Source organism: Perognathus longimembris, chromosome 14 (assembly GCF_023159225.1).
Source record: "Perognathus longimembris pacificus isolate PPM17 chromosome 14, ASM2315922v1, whole genome shotgun sequence".
Taxonomy (NCBI): domain Eukaryota; kingdom Metazoa; phylum Chordata; class Mammalia; order Rodentia; family Heteromyidae; genus Perognathus; species Perognathus longimembris.
Genome location: NC_063174.1, coordinates 46,413,698 through 46,432,744, shown reverse-complemented (window position 1 = coordinate 46,432,744; position 19,047 = coordinate 46,413,698). Strand labels below are relative to the sequence as shown.

Genomic DNA, 19,047 nt, shown 5'->3' with positions numbered 1-19,047 from the left:
AGTTTTCTTTTATGTAAGATAAAATATACTGCTTTTTTGGAAGTATAAAAAAGAACTTTGGCATACTTTTTTTTCCAGTTTAGATCTGTTTGTTTTGTCTTCTTGAAGGGCTAAATTATAGCTAATTCTGTAGAATTTTATAGGTATGGCAAGGTGCTTGGGAAATAGCCTAGGTTAAAGGCATATTGTGTGTACTCACTGGTGTGCAAGTACAAAGTACATTTTTAGATTATTCCTTCTCATGTATTGTTTTAATCCCCTTCCTTTTCTTTCAAATGCAGAGAGCCACCGTTTTCCACCTACCTCACCTCTTAAGGATTATGATCCACAGGGGGCCAAGCGAAGTAAGTCCAGAACAAGTGTCCGCTTTCACGAGACTGATGATGTGACCCAGGTATTGTGTAATTTGTATGTGGTGTTTTCTTACATTTCCATAGTAATTGAATAGTATTTGAACTATATGATTATATTTTAACTAATAATTTGGTTATTTGACCATTATGAACTTAGCATAATTTTGTACTGCTCTTTTTTATTCTTGTTTTATTTTTGTTCGGGACTTGAGCTCTGCCACTTGAGCCATACTTCCACTTCTGGCTTTTTGCTGAATAATGGGAGAAAGAGTCTCTAGAATTTTTTTCCTTAGACTAGCTTTAGGCTATGATCCTTAGATCTTAGCCTTCTGAGTAGCTAGGATTACAGGTGTGAGCCACTAGCTCCCAGCTGTTTTTATTTATTTATTTTTGTTCTTTGCTTCTTGTTTTTATTTTTGGACTCACAGCCTTATGCTTCCTCTGCTTACTTGTTTGACTGGTGCTCTACCACTTAAGCTGTGCCTTCAGCCTTGCTTTTTTGCTGGTTATTTTGAAGAGGGAGTCTTTTTGTCTGGGCTGGCTTTGAGCCTGTCATCCTTCAGATCTTAGTTGCTTGAGTAGCTAGTTTACAGGTGTGAACCACAGGTGCTTGGCTTCATACATTTATTTTGAATTTTTTTTTTGCTTATCTTGTTTTTTTGCCATTCCTGGAGCTTGAACTCAGGGAACTAAGGTCCCTGGCTTGTTTTTGCTCAAGGCTAGCTAGCACTCTACTACCACTTGAGCCCCAGCGCCACTTCCGGGTTTTCTATATATGTGGTGCTGAGGAATCAAACCCAGGGCTTCCTTCATGTACATGAGGCAAGCACTTTACCACTAGGCCATATTCCCAGCCCTTGAATTTGTTTTTTTGAATTTAATTTTATTGTCAAGAGGGGTTACGTTTCTTATTGAACATTGTTACCACCTCCCTCATTATTTTGAATTTATTAGAGATTATATTATGCAAATTACATGTTCAGTTTAGTTGTGCATATTTGTTTCTTTTCCTGTTCAGGCTGCTCATTGTTTTCAAAAGACCTGTAAATCAACTACTTTCTATTTTGCTAAGTTTGAACAAGTGAGAATAGGTTTGTCATTGTGTGGTTGACCTATTGATTTTTCCACTATTTAGTGTTTCTGTGATTATTGAATCACTATGGAACTATGTAAGAAATTTTATCCTTCAGTGTTTACTGAAGATTTTTGGTATTATTAGTTCCATGACTGCATTTTTTCCCATTTCTTGCAAGTTATCTTCATAGCCAACTTTCTTTTCTTTTGTGTGTTAGGGAGCTAAATTTACTAGACATTAGAGGAAATTTCTGACTTTGGAATCTTCATTTTGTTAGTTTTAGGATTGGATTCTCAAAGTTAGTTTTAGGAAACTAAACCATAACGTAAAGATAAAACAGAATTAAATGTACTAGAAAAGCCTTGTAGAAACTTTCCTTTGACTCATATTTTGATAGATGCAGATTGCTAGCATGGATTATATGAATAAACTTAGAGCAGAGAGCAGTAACAATATTTATTTTTTCTGTTTATTCAGTGCCTTTGTCATTGGAACATTGTTTACATTTAGAGACAGAGATGAGTAGAAGCTTTCCTTTTTTATTTTATCATTTTTATTTTTATTATCTGGATGAGGAATTTGATAACAATCAAAGCACATTAATATACATAAAGTGCTGGGCTGAGATGCATGCTATGATAAAAAGAAATGCAGGGACATGGGACTGTGCCTTAATCAGAGGTTTTCTGAACAAAAGCTCATGAAGCTGAGATCTCAAAACAGACTGAGTCATTGTATTGGCAGAAAGGAAAATAACACTTCTGAGCAACTTAGAGAAGGCTGTATAGCTGAAGGAGTATAGAAGGGCTGGGATAATGCAGCGCCTCATAAGGGGCCAACAGAATATTATGAAAAGATCATTATTGATCTAGTGTGGAAAATGGAGCCAATATGGACAAACTAGTTAGAAAGATCTTGTTGTTTGGCAGGTGTGAGCTGATGGTTATTTAGATTAGCATAAATGAGTTGGAGAGAAGGGTATAGATTTAAAAGCTACTTGGTGAATTAAATTGATAGGTCCTGAGGATTCAATGGCCTTGTGAGGAAGGTAGGAATGAGTAAGAAGAAAGAAGAAAGTGTCAAGATGATTCTAGTAGCAGATTTGGAAGCTCATGGAATCATGACACCAAAGCTCAGTGGGCACCTGTTATTCATCCACTGTATCATCTCTACTCTTTCTTTATTGTCCTTTATTTTTTTTTGACTTTTTGTTTGCTTTGTTGTGTTTTTTTTTTTTTTGCCAGTCCTGGGGCTTGGACTCAGGGCCTGTGCACTGTCCCTGGCTTCTTTTTGCTCAAGGCTAGCAGTCTACCACTTGAGCCACGGCACCTCTTCTGGCTTTTTCCTCTTTATGTGGTGCCGAGGAATCGAACCCAGGGCTTCATACATGCAAGGTGAGCACTCTACCACTAAGCCATATTCCCAGCCCTTATTTTATTTTTTATACCAGTACTGGGGCTTGAACTCAGGGCTGAATGCTATCCCTTAGCTTTTTTTGTTCAAGTCTAGTGCTCTACTATTTGAACATAGGTATTTATCTTTTTCATTATTAAAAAAAATACAGAATTTTTGTGAAGAACAAGATTTTTACTTTTAGTGCTTGTTGGTGGAAGAATTCAGCAGAATCCTAAATGCTGTGTTTGCTTTTGCTAGCTTCATACTTTTCACCAGTCCCTCCGAGACCTCAGTAATGAACAGCTTCGCCTTGGCGAGGATTTCAACAGGGAGATATCCCGGAGAAGCCGGTAAAACTAAAATATGTTTTTATCTAGGTTTTGTGAGGGGCATGAATTACAAGGGGAATAAATTTTAATTTTTGTAATTGTAATATAAAGAGCAAAACTATAGAACACCAAGGATAGAGTAGAATGCCAAGAAGTCCCCATATTTGGGAGGTTTGTTTTTTTTTTTATGTGAGGGGAATCTGGTTTGAGGAAAATCAGCTGGTGATAATGTGGGAAATACAAGAGAGCATGAAACCACAAAAGTCAGGAAAGACAAAAATAGACACAACTCTCTAGAGATTCACCACGTAGATCCAGATGCACTTTCTTAAGTAAACTCAATTCTGAGGATATTATCTGAGGACATAGACATAAATAAAATAAGACTGTAGTTAAGATATTGATTGTAAGAAATAGTAAAAGTAGTCTAGGAATTAAGTGGATGTAACCCCAGAAAGACAGCCATATAGTTTTGACCCACAAAGTGTTTGCACTCTAAATTATAGTGGACACATAAGTGTCTCTGGGTAGAACATAGTCAAGGAGAATGAGCATTTCAATCAAGGGTGGAAGGAAATTTCAAAGGCCATGATAAATAAGCCTAAAAGATACTGACAAATTATCTAACTGAAATGTGAACAGGATAGACTGCAAGTCCCAAAGCATCACTGTGACTACTATGGAAGAGTTCATATATATTATGTAAAATTACACAGGTGACCAATACAACTTACAACAGCAAGACATTCAGTACTAGAGAGAAGTTAGTGAGCTAAGTACTTCAAAATCAGGAGTCAGTTGAGAATGTGAAGAGTTGGAAATGAAGGTAAAAAGGAAAGAACAACGAACAGAAAGAGTTCACAAGTCCTCAGCATCAGCATCACTTAGGAGTTTCTAGAAGTGACACTTCTTATGCCGTATTCCAGATTTACTGATTCAAATACATCTTGGATGAGCTCTAGCACGCTGTGTTGTAACAAATTCTCTAGGTGTTTGAGAATTAATGCAGTAGACTATAATTTAATAGCAATTATGTTACAAGTTATAAATATGATTAGCATATAGTATATGTAATTATTATAGGCTTTATTATAGACTTACAAAGTTCATTAAGTTTGGGTGTTTTCTTAAATATTCAACTTCAAATCTGTTTCTTTCTTGGTCTTAGGTCAGATGCCGAAACAAAAAGGGCATTGGAAGAATTGACTGAAAAACTTAGTGAACAGAAACAAGATGTGGTGAGGGCGTACTGCTTATAAAGTTTCATTTCACATGTAGATGGGCGCAAAGTGGCTGTATTAGTCCTAATCAGTTCCTCAGGATTTAATTGTTGAAGTGCTATACCCTTTTGTCGAAAAATCTTTTCTTGTACCATATATAAAATGTTCATAAATTTTAGAAATCTAAAGTTGAAATATCACATTAGTAGCCTAGCATATTGGAGATTTGATTTTTTAAATTTCTTTTAAATTTTACTCTGTTTTTGAGACAAGGTCTCCTCACCAAGCCCAGAGAATCACGATTCTCCCGCGGCAGCCTCAGAAGTGCTGGAAATACAGGTTGGGCATCTCTCCCTGGTCACATAGGTGTGTGATCACAGTGCTGCCAAGACCTCGTGTTGGGTGGTTTGTTGGATATAGTTGAAAAATTCTGAATTCTCAAGTTTCATTATTTCAAACATGGATGGTTGACATTCATCATCTATTTATTTATTTTAAATATAATTACTATCTTTGGTAGAATAAGTTAAAATATAAAGAGCACAGTATATCGTGTTCATTGTTTCCCACCATCAAGTATTATAATCTCTGGGGGAAAAACATCAATAGAAATTGTCACTAAACTCAATGAAATTATCAGTGAATTTGTCAACTTTAGGAGCAATGGGTATGTATTTAGTTCCCACATCTTTTGTTATTTCAAGAAAAGGAAGGTTAGTACAATTTTTTCTTCTCCTAAAATCCTTTATTCAACTTGGGTTTTTTGGTAAAAGTAGATAATTTTTCTCCATTTGATCATTTGATTAGAGTTCCTCCCATAGATTGGGTTCACTTTGGAATGCAAATTATTGGCTACATGTGCCAAGAGATGAATGTGTTCTATTTTCTTTCTTCCCTTTCTTTTTCCCCCCTCCCATCCTCCCTCCCTCCCTCCCTTCTTTATTTTAATTAAAAATTTTTTTTTTGCCAGTCCTAGGGCCTGAACTCAGGGTCTAGGCACTGTCCCTGAGCTGATTTTGCTCAAGGCCAGCACTCTACTGCTTGAGCCACAGTATTACTTCCAGCTTTTTCTGTTTATGTGGTACTGAGGAATAGAACGCAGGGCTTCGTACATACTAGTCAAGCACTCTACCACCAAGCCACATTCCCAGCCCTCCTTCCTTTATTTTTGTGCCAGTTCTGGTGCTTGAACTCAGGGCCTGGATACTGTCCCTTAAGACTTTTCGCTCAAGGTTAGTTCTGTCACACTTGAGCCACACCTCCACTTCCAGCTTTCTAGTGGTCAAGTGAAGATAAAATATCATGGATTTACCTACCCAGACTGCCGTTAACATGATCCTCAGATTTCAGTCTCTGAGTAGCTAAGGTTGCAGACAAGAGCTACCAACTTCTGCCTCTAGTCTATGATTTTTTTTTAAATGAAGTCCTCTGAACCTTTCATATGTTTTAAATTCCATTACTTTATTTGCTACTTAAAACAAAAATTGCTGTTCTTTAGGTGGTACTGATATTTGAACTCAAGCCCTTGTGTTTTCTAGACAGCGATGCCCTGGGTTCTATTTGCTCTCGTTAGGTTTTGAATAGTGTCTTGTTTTTCACGTAGACTAATCTGGACTACCACCTTCCTTTTCATATTTGCATGTAGCTGAAAGATGGGTCTGTGCCACTGCACCCAAGTCTTTTCTATTGGTTGAGGTGGGTCTTACAAACCAGCACAGGCTGGTCTCAAAACTGTGATCTTCCCAATCTTAGCCTTCCAAGCAATTAGAATTGTTCTATATTTTAATGCACGCGATTTTTACAAATTTTGTTTTAGCTATTGCAAGAGTCTTCTTTTACTTGTTGCATAGATATATAATTTGTGAGTATGTTTATAGAAAGGCTTTGGTCCATACTCAGATACCTTTAGTATCCTGCTCAGGTCCTCATTGAACCGAGTGAACTACAGTTACAGCCAGTTTTACCCCATGCTATTGTTTGAATTTGTCAGTCTATGTTTTGAATTTGGATATGTATGACTGTTATGTCACATGTATTGGAGAGCGTCACTGTATATTCACAGTGTAAGACTCTGTGTAGAAGCAGGCAGCTGAATTCAGTGAAAGCCTGAGCCTGTTCATATCCTCTCTGTCATCATTGTCATGCATTAAGAATTGCTCCACACCAGGTAAAGCTATGATGGCAAAACCAGGTGTCATGCTCACTGTGCTCAACTTACTTGTGGGTTTTCCAAATCACTAGGAAGTAGCCACTTTTGATCATCTAAATGCAGAAAGTTGGACACACTATGTAGTTAGCTGACTTATACAGCTACAAGTTTTTCACAACAAGGTATGATGCAGTTTTATGCTTTGTAGAATTTATTGTCGAGCTAATATTGTCTTGTAAGTTAAGATTTTAATAATAGGGGTTGGGAATATGGCCTAGTGGCAAGAGAGTTTGCCTCGTATACATGAGGCCCAGGGTTCGATTCCCCAGCACCACATATACAGAAAACGGCCAGAAGTGGCGCTGTGGCTCACGTGGCAGAGTGCTAGCCTTGAGCAAAAGGAAGCCAGGGACAGTGCTCAGGCCTTGAGTCCAAGGCCCAGGACTGGCCAAAAAAAAAAAAAAAGATTTTAATAATAATAAATAATAATCTTTGTGGTGCTAGGGTTCAAATCCAGTGCCTTGTATATGTGAGGCTACTGCCTCGCTGTGGAGCTTCATCCCTCAGCCCATTAAGTAAGATTTGTAAGGATGTGTGCAGTCCCGACTGAAAATAATTATCTAATTCAAAACTTGATAATAATATTGTTGATGTTTAGATGGTTGTCTGAAATCCCTACAATGTTTCACACAGAGTACAGTATAAATTTTGTGACTCATTCTGATTGAAATCAACATTTGTATTTTATAACTTAGACATATTGTGCTGTGTATGAATTCATGATAGCATGCGGTCAGAGAAGTTTTGTTATCTGAGTGATAAACTTTCCAGAGGCTACAGCTGTTTCTCCCTTCTGGATTTAAGTTTAAGCAGAATTAGCAAAGTAATACATGTTTGCTCTGGAAGACTTTTAAATACTTAAAATATATTATGAGAAAATAAACCGCGATTTCCATCTCCTACCCTCCACTGGTCTCCAGGGTAGATCACATTTATTATATATTATTCTGAGCTTATAATTTTTTATTAATGCATTTTCACAGTAACTACAGTAGGTCTTGAAAGCTTGTGGAATATATGTTTCTTGAGAGACAAAAAGGGTTGATTTCACATATGCCATGATCTGGTTTGTTAACCCACTTATAGTTATGATGTTATGGTGAATATTTTCTGTTAGTACTTAGTTGTGGTGGTAAAATAACTAATATAGAATGGGCCTCAAATTGGGGGAAATTGATATTCATTAGTTGTCTAGATTTTACCCAGTTAAGGGTGATATATTTCGTTCAATTATTTATAGAGAAAAAGAGTCAAGTTGATTTTAGTTTGCTGTAGGAGGAACCCTACTAAATATAAAAATATAAACATTCAGCTGTTTCTGGAAGGGTACCTCATTAGTAAAATTATATGAATTCTGTCAACACTACATTGAAAATAGCACGAGTGCCACATAGATTATAGGAGTATTACAATATATGTATGCATCCTCTGTGTGTGTGTGTGTGTGTGTGTGTGTGTATACACGTAAGTGGATTTTATTTTTTTTAATATTTAGGTATTGTTAAAGAGTTGAACAATGAATATATTCAAAAGTTGGAGTACAATCCCATGAACAGAATGCTTTGGCTTTATCTGCTTGAATTAAATACTAACTTCAAAAGCTTTTCTAGTTTTTCTTTTTCTTTTGTTATTTCATAAATAGACATGCAAATTTAGGACTTTTGATGATTTGGTACTAAATATAACTGATATAGACTGTGACAAATAAGAGCTTTTTAGTATTAGTTGTTAATTACTTTCCCTTAGGTGTTAGAAATAGCTTAATAATGTTAATAATGCTTTCTCTAAGGTGATTCTTGTTAGATTCAAAAGTTATAAATATATGATACCATCTATTATATAGAAGGCCATATCCCTCTATTTAGGACTGTTTTTACTTTACTTTTTCATGTTTTAGGAAATAGCATCACATTCCATTCTGTGGTTCAAGTTTCTCACCCAAGATTCACTGTAGATTCTTTTAGTTATACCAGATCGTCTCATGTAGGTGACTTGAATTCTTTTATTTATACTATACTTCCAGTACAGTACAAAATATGGTCTTTTTAATTCAGGGGATACTATACTCTTCTACCATCAAGCATTTGATACTTTTAAGTACTTCATATGGTAGAATGATAGTTTCCTTTTCTTTTTTTTAAACTTTTCTTAGCACAGTGTCCTCCAGGTTAATTCATGTTTTGGCACAATGTCAGGATCTCCTCCTTTTTTTTAAGGCTGCCTAATATTACAATGTGTAACCACATTTTTTTTTTAATTTCTTTCTTTTTTTTTTTTTTTTTTTTTTTTTTGGCCAGTCCTGGGCCTTGGACTCAGGGCCTGAGCACTGTCCCTGGCTTCTTCCCGCTCAAAGCTAGCACTCTGCCACTTGAGCCACAGCGCCGCTTCTGGCCGTTTTCTGTATATGTGGTGCTGGGGAATCAAACCTAGGGCCTCGTGTATCCGAGGCAGGCACTCTTGCCACTAGGCTATATCCCCAGCCCACACATTTTTTTTAACCTGCTTGGTACTTCCTTCTTTTGGCTCTTGACAATGCACACTGTTACTGTGTTCAGTGCTGCTGACAATTTGAGTGTGTGACTTTTCCCTTTGAGACTCTGGTTTGAGATAACTGGGGTTTAAACCTAGAAGTTAAATTGCTGGGTCACATAATACTTAACATATTACTTTTTGGATGATTAGCCATATTATTGTCCATCGCAGCTTCCTTGCTTCTATCAACAGAGCTGAAGTGCTCTGATTTGTCTTCATCATCTCAAACACTTTTTCCAAGGTGACCATCCTAATGGATGAGAGTGATTCTGTATTTTAATTATTTTTAAACAGTGAAATTGGACTTCCAAGACTTACATTTAGTAAGTATAACTGCTAATTTTTATATAGCATGCTTGCTTTCCCTTAGCCTTTATTGTCTAATTAAACATATCTATCCATCTTTTTAAAAGTACTAATTGGGGGCTGGGAATATGGCCTAGTGGTAAAATGCTCACTTCATATACATGAAGCCCTGGGTTCGATTCCTCAGCACCACATATATAGAAAAAAGCCAGAAGTGGTGCTATGGCTCAAGAGGTAGAGTGCTAGCCTTGAGCAAAAAGAAGCCAGGGACAGTGCTCAGGCCCTGAGTCCACGCCCCAGGACTGGCAACAAAAACAAAACAAACATAAAAGTACCAGTTGATGATGTTATAATTTATGATCAAATTAATCTGTATAACTTTGTGATTTTTAATAAATTTGCTAAGTATGCAACCTTACACAATCTAGTTTAAAATATTTCACTACCCCAGCGAGGTCCCTGATAACCAGACCTTTCTTGGTTTCTTGTCAAACACAGAATTGATGGCAATACATTTTTTAGTAATAAGGTTGTATTTATTACTTCTTTTTTGTCTGTTGTGGGGCTTGAACTCAGGGCCTATATGCTATCCTTGAGTACTTTTGTTCAAGACTAGTACCTCACCTCTTTGAACCACAGCGCCACTTCCAGTTTTCTGGTGGTTAATTGGAGATAAGAGTCTCATGGGGATTTTTCTGCCTGGGCTGGCTTTGAACTGGGATCCTCAGATCTCAGCCTCCTGAGTAGTTAAGATTACAGGTGTGAGCCAACAGTGCTTGGCTTATTACTTCTTTTAAATGAGGACAGAATGTTTGTATTTACCAAATACATTGTCAAATGATGTAAATTTTATTTAGAGAACTATATAATCTATATGATATGGGTTTGAATTTGGGCAATTTTTAGTGAAGGAAAATCTAGTGTCAGAACTAAAAATTCTTCCCTTTTAGAATCCAAACTAACCAGTTTCCAGTTTGCCTTTAGTATTTGCTCTTTTGCAGCTCAATATTTATAGCAGATTACAGTTTAAAAGACTGAGAAGCTAATGAAAAACACTTGTAATTACTAGTTACACATAAACATCACTACCTTCTGAGGCAGGTTATCCACATGGATAATAAAGAACAAAAACAAACTATAAGCAGTTTATCATTAATTAGATAATAAATGCTATTGTTGGCACAACTGGCATTTTACTCTAAATCACCAGAGGGCACTCTTTTCTAGTATATTACTTTGAACTCTAGTAATTGAATTATTATATTGTCCTTTGAAAAAAATCCAGTCCAGTTATTGAGATCCAGGTGTGGATTAATTAGAGCCTAATGACTGCATTTGTTAGTAACTTCCAGTGAATTTTCAGGTCAAGTATTTTCTAATAAGAGTCATTGGAGAGACAAATCAGAAGTCTGTGATGCGTCTGACACACAGTATCTCCTCAGTTGAATCTAATTCAGCTCTCTTCATTTCTCTCTCCATTTATATTAAGGTTGCAGATCGGGTGGAGCGGCGGCTTCAGGAAATAGAAAGAGAGATGCGTACAGAAAGAGAGTTGGTGGAAAGACGGCAGGATCAGTTGGGACTTATGTCCTTGAAGCTGCAGGAGGTTTGTGACAAGTATTCTGGGAGTGTAAATCTTTTTTTTTTTTGGGGGGGGCCAGTCCTGGACCTTGGACTCAGGGCTTGAGCACTGTCCCTGGCTTCTTTTTGCTCAAGGCTAGCACTGTGCCACTTGAGCCACAGCGCCACTTCTGGTCGTTTTCAGTATATGTGGTGCTGGGGAATCGAACCCAGGGCCTCATGTATATGAGGCAAGCTCTCTTGCCACTAGGCCATATCCCCAGCCCCCGGGAGTGTAAATCTTGAATTTATTTAATTTCCTAGTTGCACATGATGAATTAATAAACCCATGTTAGAAAAAGTTTAACATTCTTATAGTACGTGTATAGGATCAGATCCACCTTCTTTCATAATTGCCCTTTATGTGACCTTGGTAAGTTGCTTTTTGGTTTTTTTAAACTCCTCTAGGAGTGACTAATTTACTCTGTGGAAAGAGGGATTACATTAACATACATTTTCTCCATGATGCATAGAGAAATGCATCAATGCCTTAAAGCAGTTATCTTAGACTATAGTATGGATTCAGAAAATTTTACTAGCAGTTTATTTACTCCCATTATTTTTGGCATAGGCTGGACAGATACCATGTAGTCACTTAAAGATAGTTCATGGTCAAATCTGGTTCATGGGCTGTTTTATAAAGATTTTTTGGAGCACAGCTCTGCCTATTTCTGTGTTGTTGGTGGGGACTGCTGTGACGTAGTGGCAGAGGTAGTAGTAATGAAGTATAATGTCGGGCCATAGGACTGACACTCTGGCCCTTGCCAGAAGTTTGCCAACACGTGAATTAGGTCATCATCAAACCAACTCAAAATGCAGTATAATGTTACTCTTCAGGTGTTATTTATTTTGACATTTCAGATTTATGACAAAATTAAAGCAATCTTTCTTTTGATTTCCTCCATATTAAACATTGACCAGACTTGCTTTATCATTTTTCTGTGTCAATTCAAAATATTTATCGTATTTTTTTTCTGATGAGGGTTTTGTGTAAATATTTTTATATTTAAACTATGATTTGTTATATATGTTTTCTTAGTGATCAAAATCAGGAAATTAATATCATTACAATGCTCTTTCATTTAAAGATTTGGGGCAAATTTTGCTAGCAACGTTCTTTTTCAGTACAAGAGAGAAGTCATGGTTCACATGTAATATTTAGCTATGTCTGTGTCATTTCCTTAAATCATATAATTTTTCAGTTGTCATACATGATACCTTTGTAGGGTCCTACTCAATTTATTTTGTAGGATGTCTTTCATTTTGAGATGATTGATTTTTCCTCATGACTATATTATTTAGGTTATAGACTTTGATCAATCTATCCATTTTTCTCTGTCTTAGTAAAGACTGATGACTTCTAATTTTATTGTATCGCTTATATCATTATCATTACAGAAAGTAAATTTGTTGAAAACCTCTGTAAGTGTTTCTTAGATTTATACATAAAGTACAGAAAGTAGAAAAAAATAAAAAGAATTAGACAAATCAGAAACTTTCTTCATAGGGAATGACAGCCTAAAAGTTCTAAAAATGCATTTATGTATGTTTGCAGATCATTAACCTTTATCAACTGGCAGTTTTTTTTTAACATTAGGAGACATTGCCAATTCAAAATTAGGAACAAAAATTGCAACCCTGAATTATAATATAAGTTTGAAAGTAAAATCGGCTTTTGATTTCTAAAATTCCATTTTGCTCTATTTCACAAAAGGAGGCATAGCCTGTTGGTTGGTAATTACTTAGAAAAGGATACTTGAATAATTAGATACAGCATGTGGGTAGTCTTTTTTTTTTAACCTTGATTTTTATACATTTGTTCTCAAGGAAAATTGCATCTGGTGAACATAAGAATAGTGTTGAAGAGACAATTGTTCTTTTTTGCAAGCGAAAATTAGAGAAATTTTCTGTACTTATTTCCTTCTCTCTTTGCAGAAGGCACAAAATTACAAAGAAAGGGGGAGAGGAAGATTGCTTCCCATCCCTGTTCTTGAGAATCAGAGCCTGCCTGTTTGCACTGTAATTGTCAATTTCACTAAAAGCTTGAGCTGTGATTTGGAATTCCATCCGTGGTAATACAATAGAGGATCACTGTTGATAAGAGATATTTAATTTCATATTTTGTCACTTTAATATAATCAGTGACCTATACATTTTTAAAAGGTGGTTTTGGATTATAAACAGTGCAGGGGAAACAGAAAAAGGTTGATTTAGGATTCTTCCTGCTCCCAAGTTAAATGGCTAAGACTGTTCTGGAAAGGCCATGTTTAAGGAGAGAAAAAAAAAGCTTTGCTTTCTTTATACACATTAAAAAGTTATGGAAATTTCTATATTCTATGGTAATAATCATGGATGTATTTTGTGTGCTGCTGTGGTGAGAATTTGAATTCAGTGGATTTCAGCCACTCTGATCTTTTATATTCTTGAAAGAAGTGTACATTTCAAAGTTAGTAAAATAACTGGGGCTTGAATTTAGGGCCTCAAGCTCTTATTTGGCTTTTTCACTCAAGGCCGGTGCTCTACCATTTGAGCCACAGCTCTACTTCTGGCTTATTAATGGTTAACTGGAGCTAAGAGTTTCATGGAATTTTCTACTGGGGCTGGGTTCAAATTATGATTCTCAGATCTCAGCATCCCAAAGTTAAGAAATGGGCAAGGAAGGATTCCAGTGGTGTCATTCATTGGAAAAACTGTTTAACAAAATGACTACCAGGAACTTGGAATATGTTGTGTGGAGGGAGGTCAAAGGGAGGGAGGGAGCACAGACAAATGGACAGCAGTAGGGTGGGCAAAGGCAGTCACATTATTTGATGTAGACGTGGAAATGGGGCAGGTATCTTCTGAGGATGGGTTGTGTTGGGAGAGATAAGGGAGAATGATGGCAGGAGTTATGGATTCGGATGCATTGAATTTATAAACTGACTTGTTGGACTGAAGCCTCTTTGTACAACTGCTTAATGATACTAACACATATCAAATAGTAGAGAAATATACAGGTAGTACTAGTAAAAGGAGAAAGCATGATGTGTAAGTATACATATATTATGGTCCTATTTTATTAAAATAAAAGCATGAAAAATCTCTAAACAAAGATGTCTATATGTCTATGTTCCATATGTTATCAACACTTTTTCCTTTTACTGGCACTTATTGTACATTTCTCCGTTTCTCCAGTATTGATGAAATTCCAATGAAATCTTTATTTACTATGCCTAAACTTTTTTTTAAAATTAAATTTTATTGACAAGGTAATGTACAGAGAGGGTACAGTTACACAATAAGGTAGTGAGTACATTTCTTGTCATACTTGTTATACCCTCATTTTTCTTTCCTTTCCCTAGTTCAGTTAAGCATATATACAATATCCAGTGTGCAAAAATCATATACAATGACCATGGGGATAGGCCAAAGAAAATTCACCTCATACATTAAATATAACGACAACAATAAAATCCTCCTGTTTTCATCTCTTGGAGTTCATTTTGCTTAGCCTCATCTTATATAATCATATGTTTGTAGCTGTTGAGCTATTGTGATCCTCTGATAGGTCTATCCTAGACCTTTTTATGTTTACTTAGGTAATTGTTTGCTTTTAGAGACTTAATGTAAAGTCGCTGACCAAAGCATGTGGAGATACCATTTGAAAAGAAGTTTGTACAGACATGATCTCTACTGTTCTCCCGCCACCCCCCACAACAATTACATATCCAGGAGACCATGCGCCTTTGTCCTCTGTGTTCTAACCTAAGCTTTTTTTTTTTTTTTTTTTTTGGTAAATCATAATATGTCATATATTAGTTTTTCAAAAATCTCTAATCGTTTACATTTTTTTTAGCAGTGGTTAGGGTGACTATTTCCCCTAATATTCCCTATTAGTATTCCTAGGTTATTATTCTTAAACTTTTTTTTGTCAGACTGGTGCATATTTTTGTTTAATGAAAGCAGTGTCAATCATTAGGATCTGGTGGAAAGAGGCTGGTCTTCTGTCCTTGTTTGGAGTTTTTAAGGAATGGCTCACTCTCTTCTGTTGGTTTTTTCCTTGCTCTGAACAAAAGGGCCACAATGCTATGGAATTGACTTGTTTTTTGAGCTCAGCCACAGTACTCTTGAAATCTCATTTATTTGCATTTCCTTATTAGTGAATTTGAGCAGCTTCTTACGTATTTGTCATCCATCTGCATTTGTGTAGATCTCTTGTTTATAGATTTTTTTTCTCATTTTGCTATCTTAGATTATTTGAATTTCTGCAAGGATTTGTGTTTTTTAATGAACTGCATGGGTTTTGAATACTTGGCTTTTTCCTCTCTAATTTAAATGCTGCTTTTGTTACATAACTAGTTTCCTGTTGAATCTATCTGTGTTCTGAGTACTTCACTATTGGTCTCTTCTTGGACCTCTGCACTGATGCTATTTTGTCTTAGTTATTGTAGCTATTATCTTTTGTAAATTATAATAAAAATATTTCCACATGATCCATGAGAAATTCTGCTAGCATTTTGATTGTAGGCAGATTAGTTTGAAGAGGAGGCATTTTATGTTTTTCAATAATATTTTATAAAAATTGTCCATTAAAAGTCTTATAAATATTTTACTAGAGTTATTCCTAGGTGCCTTATGCTTTTTTTCCTTCCTCTTAGGGATGGGATATTTCTTTGATTGCCTCTTAAGTAGTTATTTATAGTATAGATGAATGCAGCTAGTGTTATATGTGGCTTTTATATCTAAAAATCTTGCTCAATGCTTTTATTTTTTTTAAGTTATAATTTTACTGACGTTTGACATTAAAGGCAATTGCCAACTATGATGACTTTGCTTGTAATCTTACTGTTCAGGAGGCTGAGCTAAAACAATCACGATCCAGGGCCGGATTAGACAAAAAGTTCATGAAACCCCCATCTCAATCAATAAGCTGGACATGGAATATTATCTGTAATCATAGCTATATAGGACTCAGAGGTAGGGAGACTGTATTCTGAGCCTGAGTCTGGTATGATACTGTATGATAGATACTGTGTGAAAAATAACCTAAAGCAAAAAAGGCTTGAGGCATGGTTCACGTGGTATAGCCCTTGCCTAGAAAGAAAATACCTGAGTTCAAACACAGATTCATCTCCCCTTCTCCCACCAAAAAACTGAACTCAGTTTTGTCTGAGTTTTGACTTTTACTCCCCTACCCTCACAGCTAGAGTCTGAAGTCCAATAATGAATAGAGAAAAGACAGCAAGAATTGTGATATTTGTATGTTTCTGAGATGTCAGCATCCTGATTTTGAGTGCAGCTCAAGGTAGCATGTTAGGAAAGTTCTTTCCAGCCCTCATTGACAAAAGAATTCTTCAGTCTGTGTTGATAAGTGGAAGTGTGCTTGACAAATGTCCTTGACTCCACCGAAGTCCTTGAGCATGCTAGCATTCTTGGTTGCTTTTTTTGGTTATAATGTGCTTTACTCACACATTTTAATGCAGTGTTTTATACATTTTGTTTTTATACATTGCTGAATTAATTTGCTATTATTTTGTTTAGTTTTTTTCTCTTTATGCTTATTGGTAAGACCAGTTCATAATTTTCTTTTCTTTTGCCTGGCCTGGGGCTTGAACTTTGGGCATGGGCTCTGTCTCTAAGCTTCTTGCTCAAGACTGGCGCTCTACCACTTGAGCCATAGCACCACTGCCAGCTTTTTCTGAGTAGTTTATTGGAGATAAGAGTGTGGTTTCGAACCAAGATCCTCAGATCCCAGCCTCCTGAATAGCTAGGATTACAGATGTGAGTCACTGGTACCCCCACAATTCATAATTGTCTTTGTCCTGCCTTTTTGATTTAAGAAGCAAAGTCACAATAAATCTCTCTAAAATGGATTGAATTGATTTCTTTCTACTTCCTGGTTCTGTTTGCTTGAGAGATTCTTCTTAATATTTGTTAAAACTCAGCGTGAGACTATTTTTTTTTCATTTCTTTATTGTTAAACTGATGTACAGAGGGGTTACAGTTTCATATGAAAGGCAGTGAGTACATTACTTATCCAATTTGTTACCTCCTCCCTCATTTTCCCCCTGCCTCCCTCCCCAACCCCATGAGTTGTAGAGTTGGTTTACACTATCATATTGTTTTGTAAGTATTGCTGTTGCATTGGTTTGTCTTTTTATCCTTTGTCTCTCGATTTTGGTATTCCCTTTCCCTTCCCTAGTTCCAATACACATATATACAATATCCAGGGTACTAAAATCAGCTACAGTGACATGAGGGGTAAAACCACAGGAAAGAAAGACAAAAGAAAAAGGGCATAATTTCACATTGTTTGTTGAAAATAACAACAATGATAAACTGCTTCTTTCTATAACTTGGAGTTCATTTTGCTTAGCATCATCTTATGTGTTCATATGGACATAGCTATTGAGCTATTGGAATCTTCTGCTAGGACTATTCTAGATGTGTACTAATTATTCCCAATGAGGGAAACCATAGACTCTGTTTCTTTGGGTCTGGCTCACTTCACTTAGTATGATTTTTTTTTCCCAACTCCTTCCATTTCCTTACAAATGGGGCAATGCCATTCTTTCTGATAGGAGCATAGAATTCCATTGTATATATGTACCACATTTTCTTGATCCACTCTTCTAGTGAGGGTTGTCTGGGTTGGTTCCATATTTTAGCAATGACTAACTGTGCTGCGATGAACATAGTTGTGCTGGTGGCTTTGGTGTGGCCTTGCTTGTAATCTTTTGGGTATAGCCCAAAAGTGGGGCTGCTGGGTCACAGATCGGGGAAGATCTTTACCAGCCATATAACAGACAAAGGCCTCATATCTAAAATATATGTAGAACTTAAAAAATTAGATTCCTCCAAAACAAATCCTCAAAGAACCAACTGCCCCCTCAACAAATGGGCTAAAGACCTAAAAAGAGACTTCTCTGGAGGAAATGAGAATGGCCAAGAGACACATGAAGAAGTGTTCAACATCACTGGCCTTAAAAGAAATGCAAATGAAAACAACACTGAGATTCTACCTCATCCCAGTAAGAATGTCCCTTATCAAGAAAACTAACAATAACAAGTGCTGGAGGGGATGTGGCCAAAAGCGAACCCACTACATTGTTGGTGGGAATGTAAACGTGTTCAACCACTCTGGAAAGCGGTATGGAGATTCCTTAAAATGCTAAACAAAGAGACTATTTTTTTTAAGCTGCTGTTTTCATTATACCTGGAGTTGTTGATATTTCAACATTTACTGGCTTACATAACCTTTTAATTCATTTAGTAGATTTGATAATTTGATTATTTGTAAATTTGATAATTGATGGTTTTAGATTTTTCCCTATTTTGTCTGTTTTCTCCCTTCCTTCCTTTCTTCTTCTATTTTTGTGTGTGTGTGTGTGTGTGTGTGTGTGTGTGTGCCAGTCCTGGGGCTTGAACTCTGGGCCCGGGCACTGTCCCTGAGCTTCTCTTGCTCAAGGCTAGCACTCTATCACTTGAGCCACAGTGCCACTTCCGGCTTTTTCCGTGTATACAGTAATGAGGAATCGAACCCAGGGCTTCATGCATGCTAGGTAAGCACTCTACCACTAGGCCACATTCCCAGCCCCTATTTTGTCTGTTTAGAAATTTTCTTTTAAAAGCACTTTAGTATTATTTACTTCCCTTCTTTTCATTTGCTTTCTAAATATACAATTATTTTATTGGTTTTCTTTTTTGACCAGCTTTGTTTATTGTTGTATCAGAATCTGCTTTTATCTTCATATTTCTTTTCTTATTTTTGGGAATTGCATACTAAACAATTATTTTTCTACTATGCAAATATGTATATTTATCACCAGATTAGCACTTGTCTCCCCTCCTTTCTCTTCCCTTCCTCCCCTGTTTCCTTTCACTCTACTCTTCTCATCTTCCTCCTCCTCCTCCTCTTTTTCATTTATGAGTCTTGTTATGTAGCCAGAGTGGCTTTGAACCGTGTGTGTTTGTGTGTCTGTGAGTCTATGTGTGCTCCAGTCCTAGGGCTTGACCTCAGGTTCTGGGT

At 36.4% G+C, this 19,047-nt stretch overlaps 1 protein-coding gene across 1 annotated transcript in view; it reads left to right on the top strand.

Annotated features, from left to right (window-relative positions):
• The window catches only part of Cep128 (centrosomal protein 128), a 273,808-nt gene that overhangs the window by 25,182 nt on the left and 229,579 nt on the right, over positions 1-19,047 (top strand). Inside the window, exons 7-10 of the mRNA XM_048362214.1 lie at positions 282-394; positions 3,082-3,173; positions 4,321-4,390; positions 10,909-11,025. Of these exons, the coding sequence (XP_048218171.1) occupies positions 282-394; positions 3,082-3,173; positions 4,321-4,390; positions 10,909-11,025 (392 nt within the window). The remainder of the gene's footprint in view (positions 1-281; positions 395-3,081; positions 3,174-4,320; positions 4,391-10,908; positions 11,026-19,047) is intronic.